At 34.8% G+C, this 17,477-nt stretch overlaps 1 protein-coding gene across 6 annotated transcripts; it reads left to right on the top strand.

Moving 5' to 3' along the window:
• The first annotated feature begins 980 nt into the window (after positions 1-980).
• LOC109620365 (E3 ubiquitin-protein ligase TRIM71) lies at positions 981-13,168 on the top strand. 6 transcript variants are annotated; one of them, XM_066082841.1, is made up of 4 exons: positions 981-1,382; positions 2,011-2,042; positions 4,205-4,303; positions 10,936-13,168. In XM_066082841.1, exon 4 carries the CDS (start codon positions 10,959-10,961, stop codon positions 12,618-12,620), a length of 1,662 nt encoding a protein of 553 aa, XP_065938913.1. In that variant the 5' UTR covers positions 981-1,382; positions 2,011-2,042; positions 4,205-4,303; positions 10,936-10,958; the 3' UTR covers positions 12,621-13,168. The 6 variants fall into 6 exon arrangements, with proteins under 6 accessions (XP_065938913.1, XP_065938914.1, XP_065938912.1 ...); XM_066082842.1 differs by having other exon boundaries at positions 2,011-2,077; XM_066082838.1 differs by having other exon boundaries at positions 985-1,382; positions 4,205-4,321.
• The last annotated feature ends 4,309 nt before the right edge of the window (positions 13,169-17,477 follow it).

Below are 17,477 nucleotides of genomic sequence, written 5' to 3'. Positions count from 1 at the left end.
CATGTTCACAAATAACACTCATTTTCATTCACCCTCCCCCATCCTTTTGCAAATTTCTGGACCCGCACCTAGTTAAATAATCAATTATAAACATGTTCACAAATAACATTCATTTTCATCTAAGATACTTTTTTTTCCTTTATTATTAATTTTAATATCTAGGGTCAGTGGAACTTTTTATATTTAGTGTACTTTACTTACAAAATGATACTTTAATTAAAAAAATCATGACAGACTGAGATAGGCAATAAGAGGTGGTCAAAAACGCGTACTCAAGCTGGTTATTCAAAGGAGGTGATGTGGAGAAAATATATTTTCTTCATTTTTTCAAAATACATCTAAGTACCAAACATGCATTGTAACCCCCAACCCCTTCCCACCACCACCACCATCCCTGTCTTGGCCCTAAAGAAAAAATATTGGATCTAACGCAAGTAAACACAGAATATGTAATAAATATAGTCAATATTCTATGGGGTCATTTTTCTACAACCCACATGGAGAAAAATGACCCTAAGGCCATACCGTTTCTACAAAGTAATCCATGTATTCTACAAGCAGGAGGGTCAGTTTTCTACGTAGAAAAATGACCCCCGGTCAATATTCTACGGGGGTCACTTTTCGTCGTTACACCGGCCCGCTTCTCTAAGTATTAAATTTTACTTTTAGTTTTATAAAATACATAAACTTCCTCAATCCTTTCTTTTTAAATTGAATATAATCATGATAAAATCTTATATAAAACATTCGAAAATATATCTAATCCGATCAATCAGAACATTGCGCTCATCGGGTCTATACAGAGACCCCAGATATGATTAAAAAATCAATTTAATAATCGGGATAATGTGATTTATTTCAGAATATGTGATAAGATTAATTTTATTGTGATAATTTTCCATTTGGGTCGCCATTTGGAATTTTATTTGGGATCATTTAGGTCGTAATTTGGGTCTATTTGGGTTCATATTGGGTCCATTTGGGTAAATCGACGCACCGGCTGATTCTATGGTGCAAGTTTGCAAGCAGAAGGATTCGAGAGATGCCAGATGCAGAACAAATCTCAGGGAGTGCATTGTCATAAGCATAACAATCTTGTATTTATTTACAAATGTGTATACATTTTAATTAATATTTCTTACGAATCAATATTTACTATAATAATAAGTTCTGTAGGTGGCTGGCCGTAGGTTTTTGTGCAAAACGGAAATATTGTACCAAGGCATCCCAGTTTAAATTGAAAGAGGGGGAAACATGCACTTACAATTGTTGTAGGCTTTATATATGACCTGATTTTTTTTTAACAAGTCACGTGATTTTAAACAGGCACGACCAGACCAGGAAGAGAGCGAGGTGGAATACCGCCATGTTGAGTTGAAGAGGTTTGTAGACTCGTAGATCTCTATAATGTACCTATTTAATAGTGAAATCGTCAATGTATTAGAATTTATATTATACATGTGTGTATTTAACTTATCTCCAGTTGAATTCTATAGTATACATGCCATAACTGCTATCTTCTTAATCTATTAGCACTCTACCAAGTAGCTTTATTTATGACCCGTGTCCCCTAACTGGGCCATGGGCTTAGTTGCTGCCCATAGATATCCTTGTAGCACATTTGCTTCATTATCTAAGAAATAAAGAATAACGGGATAACTACATTGGACAAGTTTGAATACATCTTATGTTTTAAAAAATCTAAGTTTCAATAAATAAATAATTTACGTTATGGATTGCACAAGTCCATATCAATACTGGTGTGAATGCGTACATGACAGGGGACAGTTTAACACAAAACACCCTGTAATATTGAAATACGAGGGAACCCTGAGGTTAGGCTAGTTATTTGAGGGGAATAACTAAATTGCTTAAATATGTATTGCATTCAGTCTGTGGTAAAAGAGCTCATGTCCATTTTATTGATATATGATAGTACTGATAGCTTTGTTTTACCAGATAAGGATGATTATAAAAATGCGTAAATATGGCCAAAATTTTCACTTTCAGGTTCAGAACTTGAAATGTCACTCAAAGGGAAGGTGATTTAACCCCCCCCCCCCCCCCCCTTTAATTGGTGAATATTTGCATGGGTAGACATTAACCTACAAATCTTCAATATATCAGAGACATGAATAACAGAGATTGGCAACTCCGCCATGAGCGTGTTTTGTTGTTGAAAATGTTACGGGAACGACCTTACTTTGAGAACTACTTTTTAGTAAACTGAGATGTGATCTTAAACCAAAGTATATTGTTTTCATGAAAAAAAGGCAAAGGTTTTAGAAATTTTTGAAACAAAAAATTGAAAAATAAGATTAATATAATTATATATAAAATATATTGGCCAGTTATAAAACATCGGCGAAATCTTGGACAACGGGTAGCCAACTGCCTCCTTAAATTCCTCTTTTAATTTTGTTTATAAGAGATAGACTCATAAAAATATAATATTTTGGATGTTTTGGTAATAGCTTTTAGCTATACATGTATTTCGATATTAATGAATAATTGAAAGATACACTGATTTAAACTGGGAATACTTTACAATAGGGACAGTGAGATTTCGATCAGTTGCCAATTTCTGTTATTTAGGCCAAAAAAAATTAATCATTAGTTTCTCGGGCCAAAATTTTGAAATATTGATGAGGCAGGCAGGGTTTTTTTTTTGTTTTTTGTTTTTTTTTAACAGGACAAAATTTACAATGACGGTAACCCATATTTTATGATTTATTCATCAAGCTGATACATTGGCTAAGTTTAAATATTTCTTTTAATTTGTTCTTTTTAGTTTAAACTGTCTCTGTTTCCTTTTCAAAGGTTAAGTTTTTGCAGATGAACAAACAATGACAAATAGTTTGTGCCCCTGCTTCATTTTGCAACCCATCTTCCCCCTCCACAGTAATAACACAAGTCTGAACTAAAATAGGGAACTTCTTATGGCATTTCACTAGTTGAATAAAAATTTATCAAATAAAGCATTCATATTAATCTTCTATGCCTTGAGAACAGAAATCAAGGAAAAGTAAATAAGTCATCAAAAAATTCTCAAACAATAGAATTGTCCTTTATTCCGGTTACTAGGCAATATCACAGAGGCCTCAATTTCTCAAGATAACAGAGAAATTTCAGTGGTAGTGGACCAATATAGGGCAAATTTAGTTTAGGAAGACTTCACTTCTGAAATTTTCCCTCACAGAAAGGAGAGGTATGATAAATCAGGTGGACTTCCATACTTTTATAATGGCATAATGCTAATGATAATACATGTATACTAATTATAATTTCAGCACCTAAAGTTATAAACATCGGTTGTAATTTTCAGTGCACTGTAGGTGGTTGCATCAACCGTATTTATAACCTCTAGAGACAAGACAGTCGCTAGTAATTAATCACAGTAGGGGTTAACTTAGGATATGAAAATGTCTTTTGAATTAGATAATTATCAATTTATTGCATTTGGGGTTAACTTCCACGATCGTGAAATCAGAATACAGGGCAACTTTAACCTCACTTTCTGAGGAAATTCTGGCGAAGTTACCGACCACAAAGCGAGTACTAATATTTACATAAATTTGTATTTAGCTCAAGTAGCCCCCTATGTTTCTCACTGGGTAGCTGTGTCAGTTAAAATAACGTTTTCACTGACAGAGACAAGCATTTATTCTCAGCATTTGTTTACATTGATTCCATAATAGAGAAAACCAATAATGATAAGATATGAAAAATCCGGAAAAATAACGATAAAAAAGTTTGATGCGGCGATAATTTTGCTGATGCGGCGGTGCCTGAGAAACAAATCATTAATTTTTTTTGGCCTTATGTCTCTGAATATATATGGTAGTTAATGGCAGTTGGGTGGTGCTGGACCTGTGAACATGTGAAAAAGGGCAATTTTCACAAAATTTCAAGCAAAAGAAAAAATCCTCTGCCACCACAAAGAGAATTGTTCAAATATCAACTTCCAAAAATGCTGCTGCTGCTGCAATTTCTGTCAATTCTCTCTGCATTTTGCAGACAAATGATTAACTACTGATGATCAATGATACCACATATGATCTGGTGTTACCTTGAAAAATACATTGCTTGTGTTACATAAATCTATGTATTCCTTAAAAAGTCTCAATCTTTTTCTGTTTATTTTGACAAGAACTATGCTAGATTATTAGATACCGGGTATATCATCTTCATTATACATGTACAGGGTCTGTGTCATCTACCATACTATTCGGCCAGCCTGGTCCATAATTTCTGGTTGCACACCTTGATTGAATCACCATTGACTGACTGAATGAAGAGACAGGTGATTTAAACTTAAAGGGTAATACAGACTGATAATTTTACACAATATATAGCTAAGATTTGTATTGCTGCATTTTAACACTGTACTTTTTTGCCATTTTTATGTCACCTGAGTCACTCAAGTGATCTTTTGCTATTTAGTTTTCTTTCGTCGTCGTGTGGTGTACCTTATGTGAAAGGGGCATATTCACAATTTGAGCTATGTTTTGTTTCTTTTTAGCTCACCTGAACCGAAGGTTCAAGTGAGCTTTTCTGATCACCCGTTGTCCGTCGTCCGTCCGTCCGTCCGTCTGTCTGTCTGTCTGTCTGTCTGTCCGTCCGTCCGTCTGTAAACTTTTCACATTTTCAACTTCTTCTCAAAAACCACTGGGCCAAATTTAACCAAATTTGGTACAAAGCATCCTTATGGAAGGGGGATTATAAATTGTTAAAATAAAGGGCACAGCCCTTTTCAAAAGGGAGATAATTGCGAAACAGTAAGTATAGGGTGCATGTCTTTAAAAATCTTCTTCTCAAGAACCACAGCACCAGAAATGCCAATATTTACACAAAAGCTTGTATATATAGTGAAGATTCTAAATTGTAAAAATCGTGACCCTCGGACCAAAACTGGGGCCCCAGGCGGGGTTCAAAGTTTAACATAGAAAAACATAGGAAAATGTTTAAAAGATCTTCTTCTCAAGAACCACAGCACCAGAAATGCCAATATTTACACAAAAGCTTGTATATATAGTGAAGATTTTGAATTGTAAAAATCGTGACCCTCGGACCAAAACTGGGGCCCCAGGCGGGATTCAAAGTTTAACATAGAAAAACATAGGAAAATGTTTAAAAAATCTTCTTCTCAAGAACCACTGCACCAGAAATGCCAATATTTACACAAAAGCTTGTATATATAGTGAAGATTCTAAATTGTAAAAATCGTGACCCTCGGACCAAAACTGGAGCCCCAGGCGGGGTTCAAAGTTTAGCATAGAAAAACATAGGAAAATGTTTAAAAAATCTTCTTCTCAAGAACCACTGCACCAGAAATGCCAATATTTACACAAAAGCTTGTATATATAGTGAAGATTCTAAATTGTAAAAATCGTGACCCTCGGACCAAAACTGGGGCCCCAGGCGGGGTTCAAAGTTTAACATAGAAATACATAGGAAAATGTTTAAAAAATCTTCTTCTCAAGAACCACTGCACCAGAAATGCCAATATTTACACAAAAGCTTATATGTATAGTGAAGATTCTAAATTGTAGAAATCGTGACCCTCGGACCAAAACTGGGGCCCCAGGCGGGGTTCAAAGTTTAACATAGAACTACATATGAAAAATGTTTAAAAAATCTTCTTCTCAAGAACCACTTCACCAAAAATGCCAATACATACACAAAAGGTTGTATATATAGTGAAGATTGTAAAAATCGTGACCCCCGAACAAAAAGTGGGGCCCTAGTAGGGGTTTAGATTTTAACATATATAGGAAAATGTTTTAAAATCTTCTTCTCAAGAACTATAGTGCAACTGTTTGTGATATTACAATGCATACATGTACATCCTTAAATAATGTAGATTCAAAAAAATGTAACTCCCGGACAATTGATGGGCACCAAAAGGGGTTCAAAATTTAAACATTTTAAAAAACATACAGAAAAAGTTTAAAAATTTTCTTCTCAAGAACTACAATGTTTTAGTTTGTGGAATTTCTATGCATGCATCCTTCACTGACGTAGATTCCTAATTGGTAAAATCATGACCCCTGGACCAATACTGGGGCCCCAAGATGGGGTCAAAGTTTATTATAGAAATATAAAGGTAACATGTTAAAAAATCTTCTTCTCGAGAACTACAATGCTTCAATTTGTGAGATCACTATCATGCATACAACCTTGGATAATGAAGGTTCGACAGTTTTAAAATAGTGACCCCTGGACTAATACTAGGGACCCAAGATGGGTTTCAAGTTAAATGTAGAAGTACCGGTATATATGGAAAATGTTTAAAAATCTTCTTTTCGAGAACTACAATGCATCAATTTGTCAGATAACTACGTAAGCACCCTCAAATAGAGTAGATTCGAAATTTTAAAAGCCGTGACCTCAATCTAATACTGGGGCCCCAAGAGGTGTTCAAAGTATAGCATAGAAATATTGAGGGAAAATGTTGAAAAATCTTTTTCTAGGGAACTATAATGTTTCAGCTTGTGAGATAACTATGCAAGCATCCTTAAATAATGTAGATTCCAAATAATTAAAACTTTAGCACTGGACTAATACTGTGGCCCCAAGAGGGGTTCAAAGTTTAACATAGAAAGATATATTGAAAATGTTTTTAAAAAGTTTTTCTCGAGAACTATAATGCTATAGTTTGTTAGATTGCTATGCAAGGATCCTCAAATTGTGTAAACTCTAATGTAGTGGAACCAAGAGTTATCTTTCTTGATGTTCTGTACAGTCTGAAAGTTATTCCTCTTGAAGTGGAACTCTTCTACGTTCAGTTTTTCAGGTTGTGTACGTGCGGTCCCACTGCAACTTGCTACACATTTTCATCCCTACGTTACTATTTATGTTGTTTAAGCCAACCATAAACCTCGGACCATAACTGGGTCTCAGAAAGGGGTTCAATGTTTAAAATAGAAAAAGCGTATGCTATGAAATGTAATGTTACAAGGAACTGCTGTTCAGGTGAGCGATGTGGCCCATGGGCCTCTTGTTTGTTATTAATATTGCTTTATTATAGTATTTCTAACATCAAACCAAAATTGTTAATGTCTGCTGTCGAGCTTTAAGTGAGGTGCAGGCCTTACAATTCTTTGTAACTTTTTGTTTAATACATCAGTCGCAATGTAGGAAAACTTCAGTTACCATGAATAAGAACTTTGTCCATCTGCTTGTTAACTATGCACTTCAGCAAACAACTTCTACTGTTTATCAATCATCATTATGTTTTAAATGTGATACTGTCTATCCAAAAACCCAAATGTAAACATCAATATTGCATGAGGTTTGTTTACATAGCAAAGAACTGAAAGCTTCGTTTCTCAATTGAAACTTCACAACTGACATTCAGATTTTGATTGACCATTAAACATTAGCTTGATGAAGCAACATGTCCATTAAAAATGGTAAAAGAAATTTATCTCTTATCTTGACCATGCCCATTTGGCATTTGAGCACTTTCAGTTCTTTTAATCTCTGGAAACCACAAGGATTATCTTCATCATTCTTAATGTGAAACATCTGTAGGAAGATTATGATATAGATTCATGTCTCCCAACTCCAAGACTTTTTTCTCACCTCAGCTGTAAGCGCAAGTGAGCTATTTTGATCACTTTTTTTCTGGCATTCATCTGTCTGTAAACATATTACATTTTTTATAAGGGCCCCGCAAGGATTTGCGAGTGCCCTATAGAAATCACTCTGTCCATCCTTCTGTCTGTCCGTCTGTCACTCTTCCGTCCACAAATTTTCTGTTTTTTTCTAATAACTTTTTTCATGGTTGCCCAATCAAGTTCAAATTTGGTATGATAGTTCAGTAGGCAGAAATACATATTTTGATGCTAAGTTTGGTTCTCTATGTCTTCTGGTTTGGAGCTGGGGTGGTGGGGTAGATTCCTTAACTATGCATAATAATAATGGGCAAAGAGAGATAACTGCTGAGAATGTTGCTATTGTATACTTGGAAGGCTCCTTTGGGATTAATTAACCTTCCACAGGAAGAAAATCCTAAGCTTTATCTTTATCTGTCACATTGAGATTAATTACTGCACTGCCTTTGTCTGCAAATGAACTTTGTTTTGAAGTTAAGGTCAATTTTGAATGATGTGTAGTATTGTGTACATTCTTTGAAATATGGATTTAAAATATATAATATTCATACTTTATTTTGGTTAAAATACCGTACACAATGATTTATGATAATTTTATTGAATTCTAAAATCAAGATATATATTAAGATATCCTTTTTCACTATTTTATTTTTTAATTATTAATTTTATTTTTTTCTGCCTTTATGCTGTTAATTTTAACAGGTAATCAGATAATAACCCCATTCTGTCATTTCTGAAAAAAAATTCTTATTGTAAATTTAGAAGAAAAGGATGAGAGAGCAGAACAATTAATCCCCTGGGATTATTTATCTTGCCTGCTGCAGAAAATTTAGAGGCTTATCTCTATCTGCCATATGAAGATTAATGAACACCTTTGTCTGCAGCTGATGTTTGTTTTGAAGTTGAGGTCAACCCTGGGTGATACAATGTATTTGCATTCACTGAAGGCTTGCATATTTTATAAAACACCTGTTTAAATCTTTTTTAAATACACACTTAATTTAGTTTTTTTTTATAAGACATGAGGTTATCCCTGTTTTATGGAGATACAAGGTTACTATTTAGAGTTTTTGGACATTCAGGAATTATCTTGAAATTTTAAAAATACAGATGTTACTTATAATTTTCATTTTTTTTTTTACCACCTTATATATATTGCAGTTCTTTACATCTTATGTCGGGCATTTATTTTTCATCATTGTTAATATCAAGAGGCTGGAATTCAAAGTTTTTTTCACTTCTCTATATTAATTGTCATAGCGGGGCCCTTCCTGACTGGTCAGTTTTCTAGTTTCTCTCCAGAATCAGTGAGTTGTCTTGATTTTAACCAAACATGGCACAAAGCATATTTAGGTTAAGAGGATTCAAGTTTTTTGATATAAAGGGCCACACCCTTTTAAAAGGGAGATAACTATTCAGGAAGGAGTCTTTTCTGGTGTTTGACTTGTCAAAAGTAAATGTAATTAAATGTTCATTAAATCAATTAAGATGAAAGTAAATTAAAATATCATATTTTTCTTTCTTTTTTACTATCATTCAACTTGGCATAGAAATAGTAATCAAAGTTTTGAATCTAACAAGGACAGTGAAGGGGTTGTGGAATTGTTAAACAGGAATATATATAGTTGCAGGTCTGTAGCTTCCGACCTGATAAAGACTGGATAGATGACCTTGGAGCTACAGTTGCATTCATGTTAACAAGTTGCAATTCATGACACACAAAAAAAATTGTACATGTAGTTTTGAACTGGTTAATCAATTATATTTCAAATATTTCATTCCAAAGAACTCCTTGGACATTTTACAACAGATATTGTCACTTTATTTGCCTCTGATTTTCTTTCAAACACCATCACCAGCCCCATTAAGTGAAATGGTGCAGTTTGTTTACATGTAATGGCAACTCTCGATCTGCAGGTGAATTTAATATACTTCATTTTCTGAGGTCAGTTACGGTGTTCAAGAGAAAGTCTGAGGCAAATAAAGTGATGATATCAGTGGTAAATTGCCTGGAGAGTTTAATGGTACTATTGTTTTCTCAGACTTTGTGTGAAAAATAAGGTTAATCGTCCAAAACTTAGGGTTATTTTTTGTGTGCCGTAAATTACAACTTTTTAACAAACATAGATTTGCAACTCCAAAGTTGTCCATCGAAATACATGAATTTTCAGACCAGGAGCTACAGACCTTCAGCTAGAATACAAAGAGAAAATATTTTAAAATCTTGATAAGAAAATAAATAGTGCCTGTAAGGGAGGGTAACAGTTGAAATTGATACCCCTTGAAAACCATTGTCAACCTCCGCTTCGCGTCGGTTGACAATGGTATTCTCGGGGTGTCAATTTCAACTGTTACCCTCTCTAACAGGCACTATTTATATATTGACACCCCTTGAAAACCATTGTCAACCTCCACTACTAAATGCTAAATACTAAATGTCCTCTTCTTAAATGTCAAATTCACTGCACATGTGGCCTGGGTTGAAGCATTTTATTTGGGGGTGGGGTGACAAATAGGCCATTTAGTGAACATGTACTTTAAGTAACGGTAATTTGAGTCTGTGTGGTAACCTATGGCCGTTGGACATGTGTTTTCCATTAACAAGTTTACCGATACATTTTTAACTCTGTCTTCTCGTGCATTGTATGTTCTAGCTATAAACTTAAGCATGTTGTGTGCATTACATATGAAAGTGTGATTATTATTAAAAAATATGACCCTGAAGCTAGCGTATAAATAATCTGAGAATTGTCTTGGTCCCCCTTTTTTTCAATGAATTGATTTTTGCAAGCAGCAAAGAATTACAGTAAGTGTAACGGTCAGAGGAGCCTCAGATTCAGCTTTAGACTCGAAATACAAACATGGGACTCCCTGACGGGTCCATCTAAGAGCTATGGTACTCAGGTATTAAGGCCTGTTGGCATTATTTGTTTGTCATTGCCCTGACAATGTTGTCGAGTTTTACTTGACGTTGGTTTGCACATGATCAAATATACTGAAAATCGTTGTGGACTTATTAACATTATTTGATAATGTGTGTGTCAAATTTTTGTCATATCTGATTCTCAATGAAGTTTTTAAGTCAACTTTGTATTTATTTCTTAAATGAATCCTGCTTTTGAACAATATATTTGCCAAAAGTTATCAGTTCATTTTTCTTTGTTATGGATATGAAATTATTATGTTGCGATTCTGAGAATGTTACACAGAATTTGATTGGACTCGGGTGACTGTTAAGCCTTAACTAAAGTATTCATCTTGCATGCCACTTAGATCCCATGATGAGACATTTAATTTATTATCTTTTTTTTTTCAGATCATAGATCAAAGAATCTGAGCATGGATCCCTCTCGTAATTGGGCCCAGGATGTGTTACGGTGTCGTCTCTGTGAGACCCCGGGCCCCCCTATGTACTGTGACATTTGTCACATACATCTGTGTAAAGCCTGCGTGGGGGAACATCTCTCTGATCTATCCAAAGAACACAAAGTGCTGCCATTTGAAAAGAGAGGATCTACTCCCAAATGTCCAAAACATTCCTCAAACATAAGTGTACTTTACTGTCAACAATGTGACATTCCTATTTGTACAACATGTGCTTCCTCTAAAAAACACCGCGGCCATAAATTTATTGAAATGACTGAAAACCTTGAAAACAAGAAAGAAATAATTCAAAAAGATTTACAAGAACTAGAGAAATCCATTTATCTTAAATATCAAGAGATTGCATCCATTATCCCAGTCCAGAAATCTGCTCTGAAGGAAAACTCCCAGAAATTAACAACAGAAATCGACAAACATGGAGAAGACTTGCACAGAGAAATAAACACCATTATCAGAAACATGAAATCTAACGTGGAGGAAACGGACACCAAACACCTGGCTGCCTTAGACAAACAGGAAGATGAAATTAAACACACCATTTCTGAAATCACACAGACCATTACTGAACTAAAGACTTTACTGGACTCCAATGATGTCAGCCGTGTCTCTGCCTACAAATCCAGGAATGATGAATTCAGAAGATTGCCTCCTAAACTCACAGTGTCCTTACCAAGTTTTACCCCTCAGAAGATCAACAAAGAACGGCTTTATCAACAGTTTGGTTCTCTGTCAGCGTCATCTATCAAAACAGAAGAACATGGCTACACCATGGAATCTCCCCGTGCTGAGTCCTCTCCCCCGGACAGACCGCTCATTGATGTACCACGGATCATCACACAGATAAACACCCAGTATGTACCATTACACAGTGTGTCCTGTCTGAGTGATGAGGAGATGTGGACGTGTGGTCAGGACAAAATCATGAGACTCTACAACCTCCGTGGGGAACTAGTGAAGTCAGTCCAAACCAAGTCAGGGAACTGGCCACTGGACATAGCAGTGACAAGGAGTGGGGATCTAGTTTATACTGATGACATTGATAGAACTGTGAACATAGTGAAGAATACACAGATACAGACAGTGATCAGACTACGGGGGTGGATACCTTGGGGTGTCTGTAGTACCTCCTCTGGTGACCTCCTGGTTGTCATGGACAGTGATGATTATAAACAAACAAAAGTTGTGTGTTACTCTGGCTCCACAGAGAAACAAAGTATTCAGTACGACGACAAAGGACAACCTCTCTATTCATCTGGTGGCATTAAATACATCAGTGAGAACAGGAACCTAGATATCTGTGTGTCAGACTATGGAGCCCATGCAGTAGTGGTGGTCAATCAGGCCGGGAAACTCCGGTTTACCTACACTGGTCCTCCCTCTACTACTAAGAGATCATTTGATCCACTCGGCATCACAACAGACAGCCAGGGTCGCATCCTGACAGCAGACTATTGGAGCCACTGTATCCACATCCTGGATCAGGACGGACAGTTCCTCCGCTACATTGACAACTGTCATTTACAGGCTCCAGTGGGTTTATGTGTGGACACCAGAGACAACCTCTTTGTGGGTGAGAGGGACACAGGTAAAGTGAAGAAAATACAATATAACATGTAAACAAACTGTGTATAATTATCTATAAAATCAGTGTGGGTAGATAAACTGTTATGTGTAGACTATGTAAACAGACTGTGTACTTATATTACATATAGATAACATGTTCATCTTTATTATAATATGTCAGAAAACTCTGTTTATATACCACAATATATATATATATATGTGTGTGTGCATAAAATTATAATGTGTATACCATTATGTGACAACAAATTAACTGTGTTTAGATCTATTTTATCATATTGACTTTACTAAAATGATTCCTGTATGCAGAATATTACATGTACATGTGTCAAATTATTGTACGTAAACAATTGACTGATAACAGACTTGATTTACAAGTGTACTTAATGGACTGCTTATACATGGATTTTATTTGTACAAGGAACTTTGTGCATACATTTTGGTCAAAGATTTGTGTTTTTATTTTTGAAAATGAAGCTTTTAATTTAGAAAATTGATTAATTTGAAAAACAAAGAGAAATGATCAAGTCATATGTAATTTATCAATGATATTTTCATTAAACGAATAAATAAATTAATGATTTTGTGTGAGTTATTTTATGTAACTTTATATGAAAAGTTTGGTTATTGGCCATCTCTAGATTCAGTGTTTATACATTTGTTCGGAAGAGAGGATATTTTTTTATGTGTTGCCAGAAAAAAGTTTCAAACCTTCCTGATTAAACCAAACATTTATTTGTGAACTCCATGTAATTTATTTCATTAAAGTTGATTTCAAAATATCTTAATTGGCTACTGACCTGAGTACATCTGGGGAGCAATGGCGCTTGACGTTACTTATTTTTCTCTATATAAAAATAAAAACTACTTACCTAAAAACTGAATAAGGTTTTATTTATTTTATGAAGAGAAAAATAAGTAACATCAGGTGTCTGTGTTGAAGAGGACAAACCAACATTACCATACGGGTGCCTATTTTGAGAATTGAAATTTGAGAAAATGCAACATTGATAGCTGGAAGTTTAAACATACAAAGCTATTTTGTCTGAACAAATTGATATCCCTCGTAAATTTACAGAAATGGGTCACAATTTACACTGTTTACAACCATGCGCGGATCTAAAAGGGATCTTGGGAGGTGCCCCCCTCCCGAAAAAACATTTATTTCTTGATCTGCGCATGACAACTTCAACAATTTAAGATTACTATGCAAGTTTTGATGTAAGTTTAATTCCCCTGACCCCCCCCCCCTTTCTTTGATCCGCGCAACAATTTATGTACCTCTTACCCAGTTACGATATAGGTAGTCTACGAGTTGTGTTATATAGCTGATACAGAGTTACCTCTCTTTGATCACAATTTACAAGATTTCACAGCATCCAGCAATATCGCGAAGACACCACTGTAAAAATTAACACGTGCGCGGAACTAAAGGGGCGGTTAAAGGGGGGAAGGGGGTTAGGGCCCCTTACTGATAAAAGTGAGAATGAAAAAGACTATAGCCTAAGGGCATACGTAGAGAGTACGTTGATGACCCCCGATTTAATTGTTGCATGCTCGTATCTAAAAAACTATGTAAATTTATGAAATTTATGAATTTTTTTTCCGAAGGGGCTCCGGACACCCCCCCCCCCCTTTTTAGTTGTGCACATGTGTTAATATTGACTTGGGTGCGGAATTATGAGGGTGTCTTCACGATAATGCTGGATGTGCTGATTTCTCTATAGAAATTATATTATAGGGAGAAAAAACGTTCGAATGTAAGGACCGAAGATCAATAAATGCCGATTGATACCTGATAATTCTTGTTAACTTTTTTTAAAATAGTTATATAGGAAGAAAGACTCGTAGATAGAGTAACTATGCTTATCCGGAAATAAATCAGTATTGCTTCAGATCTAGGACTAGCAACTTTGTGACCAATACATTGATTCCTGTTCAGTTGTTAAAATTTTGGAAAAAAGAGGGAAAAAATGAAAACATATAATGTCTAAAAAATCATAACTCGTCATATCACTCACAAAGGTTATAATAACAGAACGAAGTGATAACTCAAGTTAAAATAAAACGGAACTTATAGGCAATAATCCAATGTAAAAATGAGAATCAAATAAACACGTGGATTTATTTGATCTGTTGACATCTTCACAAGTATCTGGCACCCTAAAACATGGTAATAACATTAAGAGTCTCTTGGGTTTTTTCAGGTTTATTAAAAATTGTCATTATTTAATTTAATAATTCGTATTTGTTAAATATGGGCAAGGGAAACTTCATTCTACATGTATATATGACGAGACATATCTCACTCATATTATACACCATTGATTTTTTAAACTTTAATATATTTTTTTCTTTATCTTGCAATAAGCTATTATAAATGTTCTTATAGAAGAATTGAGTTAACGAAAGTTTTTGAAGAAATAAATAGATAATATCAGAAATAACAAAGAGATTATCTAAAACATCTATATACGTGCTAACTGCTAAAAGAAGTAATTGAAGAGGTATAATTGAAGAATTTTATTCCTACTTCGCCTTAACTGTAAAAAATGCGCATATATATGCATGACATCGTTTTGTTAATAGTCGTTTAAAAAAATTAGTCGCTGACATTAGAAGCATGCATGAGAGAGAGAAAGAGAGAGAGAGAATAAATATCGTATCAGATGCTAGTATGATTTGGAATTTATATAAAATAATTACTCTGGGGTTTTTTTTTATATCCACAGGGGCCAAGCCCGTTTTAACATTAATTTCCAAGCCGTTTTAACAATAATTTCAATGTAACCATCTTTATTTATGGTTACATTGAAATTAATGTTAAAACGGGCTTGGCCCCTGTGTTTATATCAATATTCATATGTCAAATGCAATCTACATATGCCGTCTACAGTTAGATTCAGTGTAGAGTGACGAAAACGTAATGTCAGAATTCCCGCGCCTGCGAAGTCCACTTGATATTTCCGCAATATGTTCACATTAATGCAGAAATGAAAGCATATTGATATCGACATGAATATATATAAAATACATGGTTACTGTCTGGAAATATGAGCTATATTTGGGCGAGGGTAAGAGAACGCTTGTGAACTTTACCCAGTGGCGTCGGAAGCAAATTGAAAGTTGGGGGGAGGGGGGGGGGAGGGTATACTAATCCTCAGAAATCTTGACGAGCAAAAAAAAACTAATATACCATATTACCTCAATTTCTCAATAATTCAATTTTTTCATGGTAAATTTGCAAACAATTATATTTGTTGCGAGAAAAAGTGTGTGTGTGTGTGTGGGGGGGGGGGGGGGGGGGGCTCTATGATGCTATGTGGCAGTATGTGGCCAATGGTGGGGTCTAACTTTACAAAAAAAAGTGGGGAGGCTAAGCCCCCCTAGCCCCCTGGTTCCGACGCCTATGTTACCGACCCCACAAATTTCTGTAAATGCAATTTTGTGTTTTTCTTATCGTTTGTTAAAGTGTATTTATGACTGAATATAGTCAGAAATTTTGCTTGTGCAAACTTGTATTATAACATTATCAAATAGATTTAATTAAATTGAAAAAAAAAATTGAACTTGTAGATTTTGACCAAACCGAATGGGCATCTACGCTATCTTATCTTCCCCCCACCCCCCACCCCCCACCCATCTTCATTATCATTTCTTTATAAGAACTGTACATGTATTTATAAAGCTTAACTCTCAAGAAATAGATCGAGAGAAAATGTCATCCAGTTTTCCTATCAATGACTGCATATTCTGCTTGAGATCATAAACCCTAACTTACCAATGCTGAATTTTTAGGATTTAAAGTATACTTTTGCATGCATTGTAAGAATTTAATTATTTGCGCAATTTGATAACGGAGAAAAAAATAGCACTACTCCGCGGACCATGTAGACCGGGAGTAAAAACGAGCCGAGTTGGATTTACCATAGATGTATAGATGTAGCTCTGTTTTCCGCCTTCTGTAAAGAGTTTGTATAGGTTACCAAATAAATATTCACAGCGCTTGAAAAGTAGTTTTATTAAAACTTATTGCATTCTTGAAAGATCACCATTGAAAACAAACATGGAGCAATGATAGGATGCCGACTTTAAAAATTATAGAATAATAGTAAATTGTTGGAAAATTGAAATAAATAAACTCATGGGGTTCATTGATTAACATCTCTGCACTGAGAATTGCATGTCAAATTTCATCGTGAAACCACATTTGCGGTGAAGGGATCTTGAGAGTTGTGAAATGGTCCTAAGTAGTCAATACTTATACAAAGGTAGTGGCTGGACCATTGCTTCTGAGACATTAATTAGGGATGTATTATGTAATTGTAATTATGCATGCTTCTTATATCAACTATTGACAACAAGTAGAACGAGGAAAAACAAAATCATACAATACCACTGTCCTGTAAACTCATCTTTTAACCAGAGTTTGTCTTTTTTAATTAAAAAAATAATAATAATCCAGAAACGAATGTTTCTTGTTTGTCAATTTATTGATCAACAACTGCTTTTTATAATTAATCAGTACTCTAAAAATGCGTACTTCAAATATCTAGCATAACTCAGGTCACATCCAACAACATGCTAGTTAATACTCTTCTCATCTTATGAGGAAAAATTTGAATGAGTGCAAATCAATAATTCATGTAATAGTTATGTCTTTTATTAATTTTCAATCTAAAGTTGAAAATGATTACATGACAAATTAATTAGTTAATTACCTAAGAAAAATAGAACTAAAGTTACCTAGATAGATTAAAGAAGGCAGGAGTAAAGCAAACGTCCGGCTGGTTTTATTCAATGATGAAAAGTGACCAGCCTGGACGCGCAACCTGTTTGAATCAAATTTCTAAGATGTCCTTTTTAACCAATCAAAAATGATTCTGGAGATAT

Source organism: Magallana gigas, chromosome 4 (assembly GCF_963853765.1).
Source record: "Magallana gigas chromosome 4, xbMagGiga1.1, whole genome shotgun sequence".
In the NCBI taxonomy this organism is placed as follows: domain Eukaryota; kingdom Metazoa; phylum Mollusca; class Bivalvia; order Ostreida; family Ostreidae; genus Magallana; species Magallana gigas.
The sequence above is the reverse complement of the archived record's forward strand: the minus strand, read 5'-3'. Positions and strand labels throughout refer to the sequence as shown.

Excerpts from the sequence above, each read along its gene's own strand:
- LOC109620365 (XM_066082841.1), top strand. The coding sequence starts at position 10,959 with ATGGATCCCTCTCGTAATTGGGCCCAGGATGTGTTACGGTGTCGTCTC.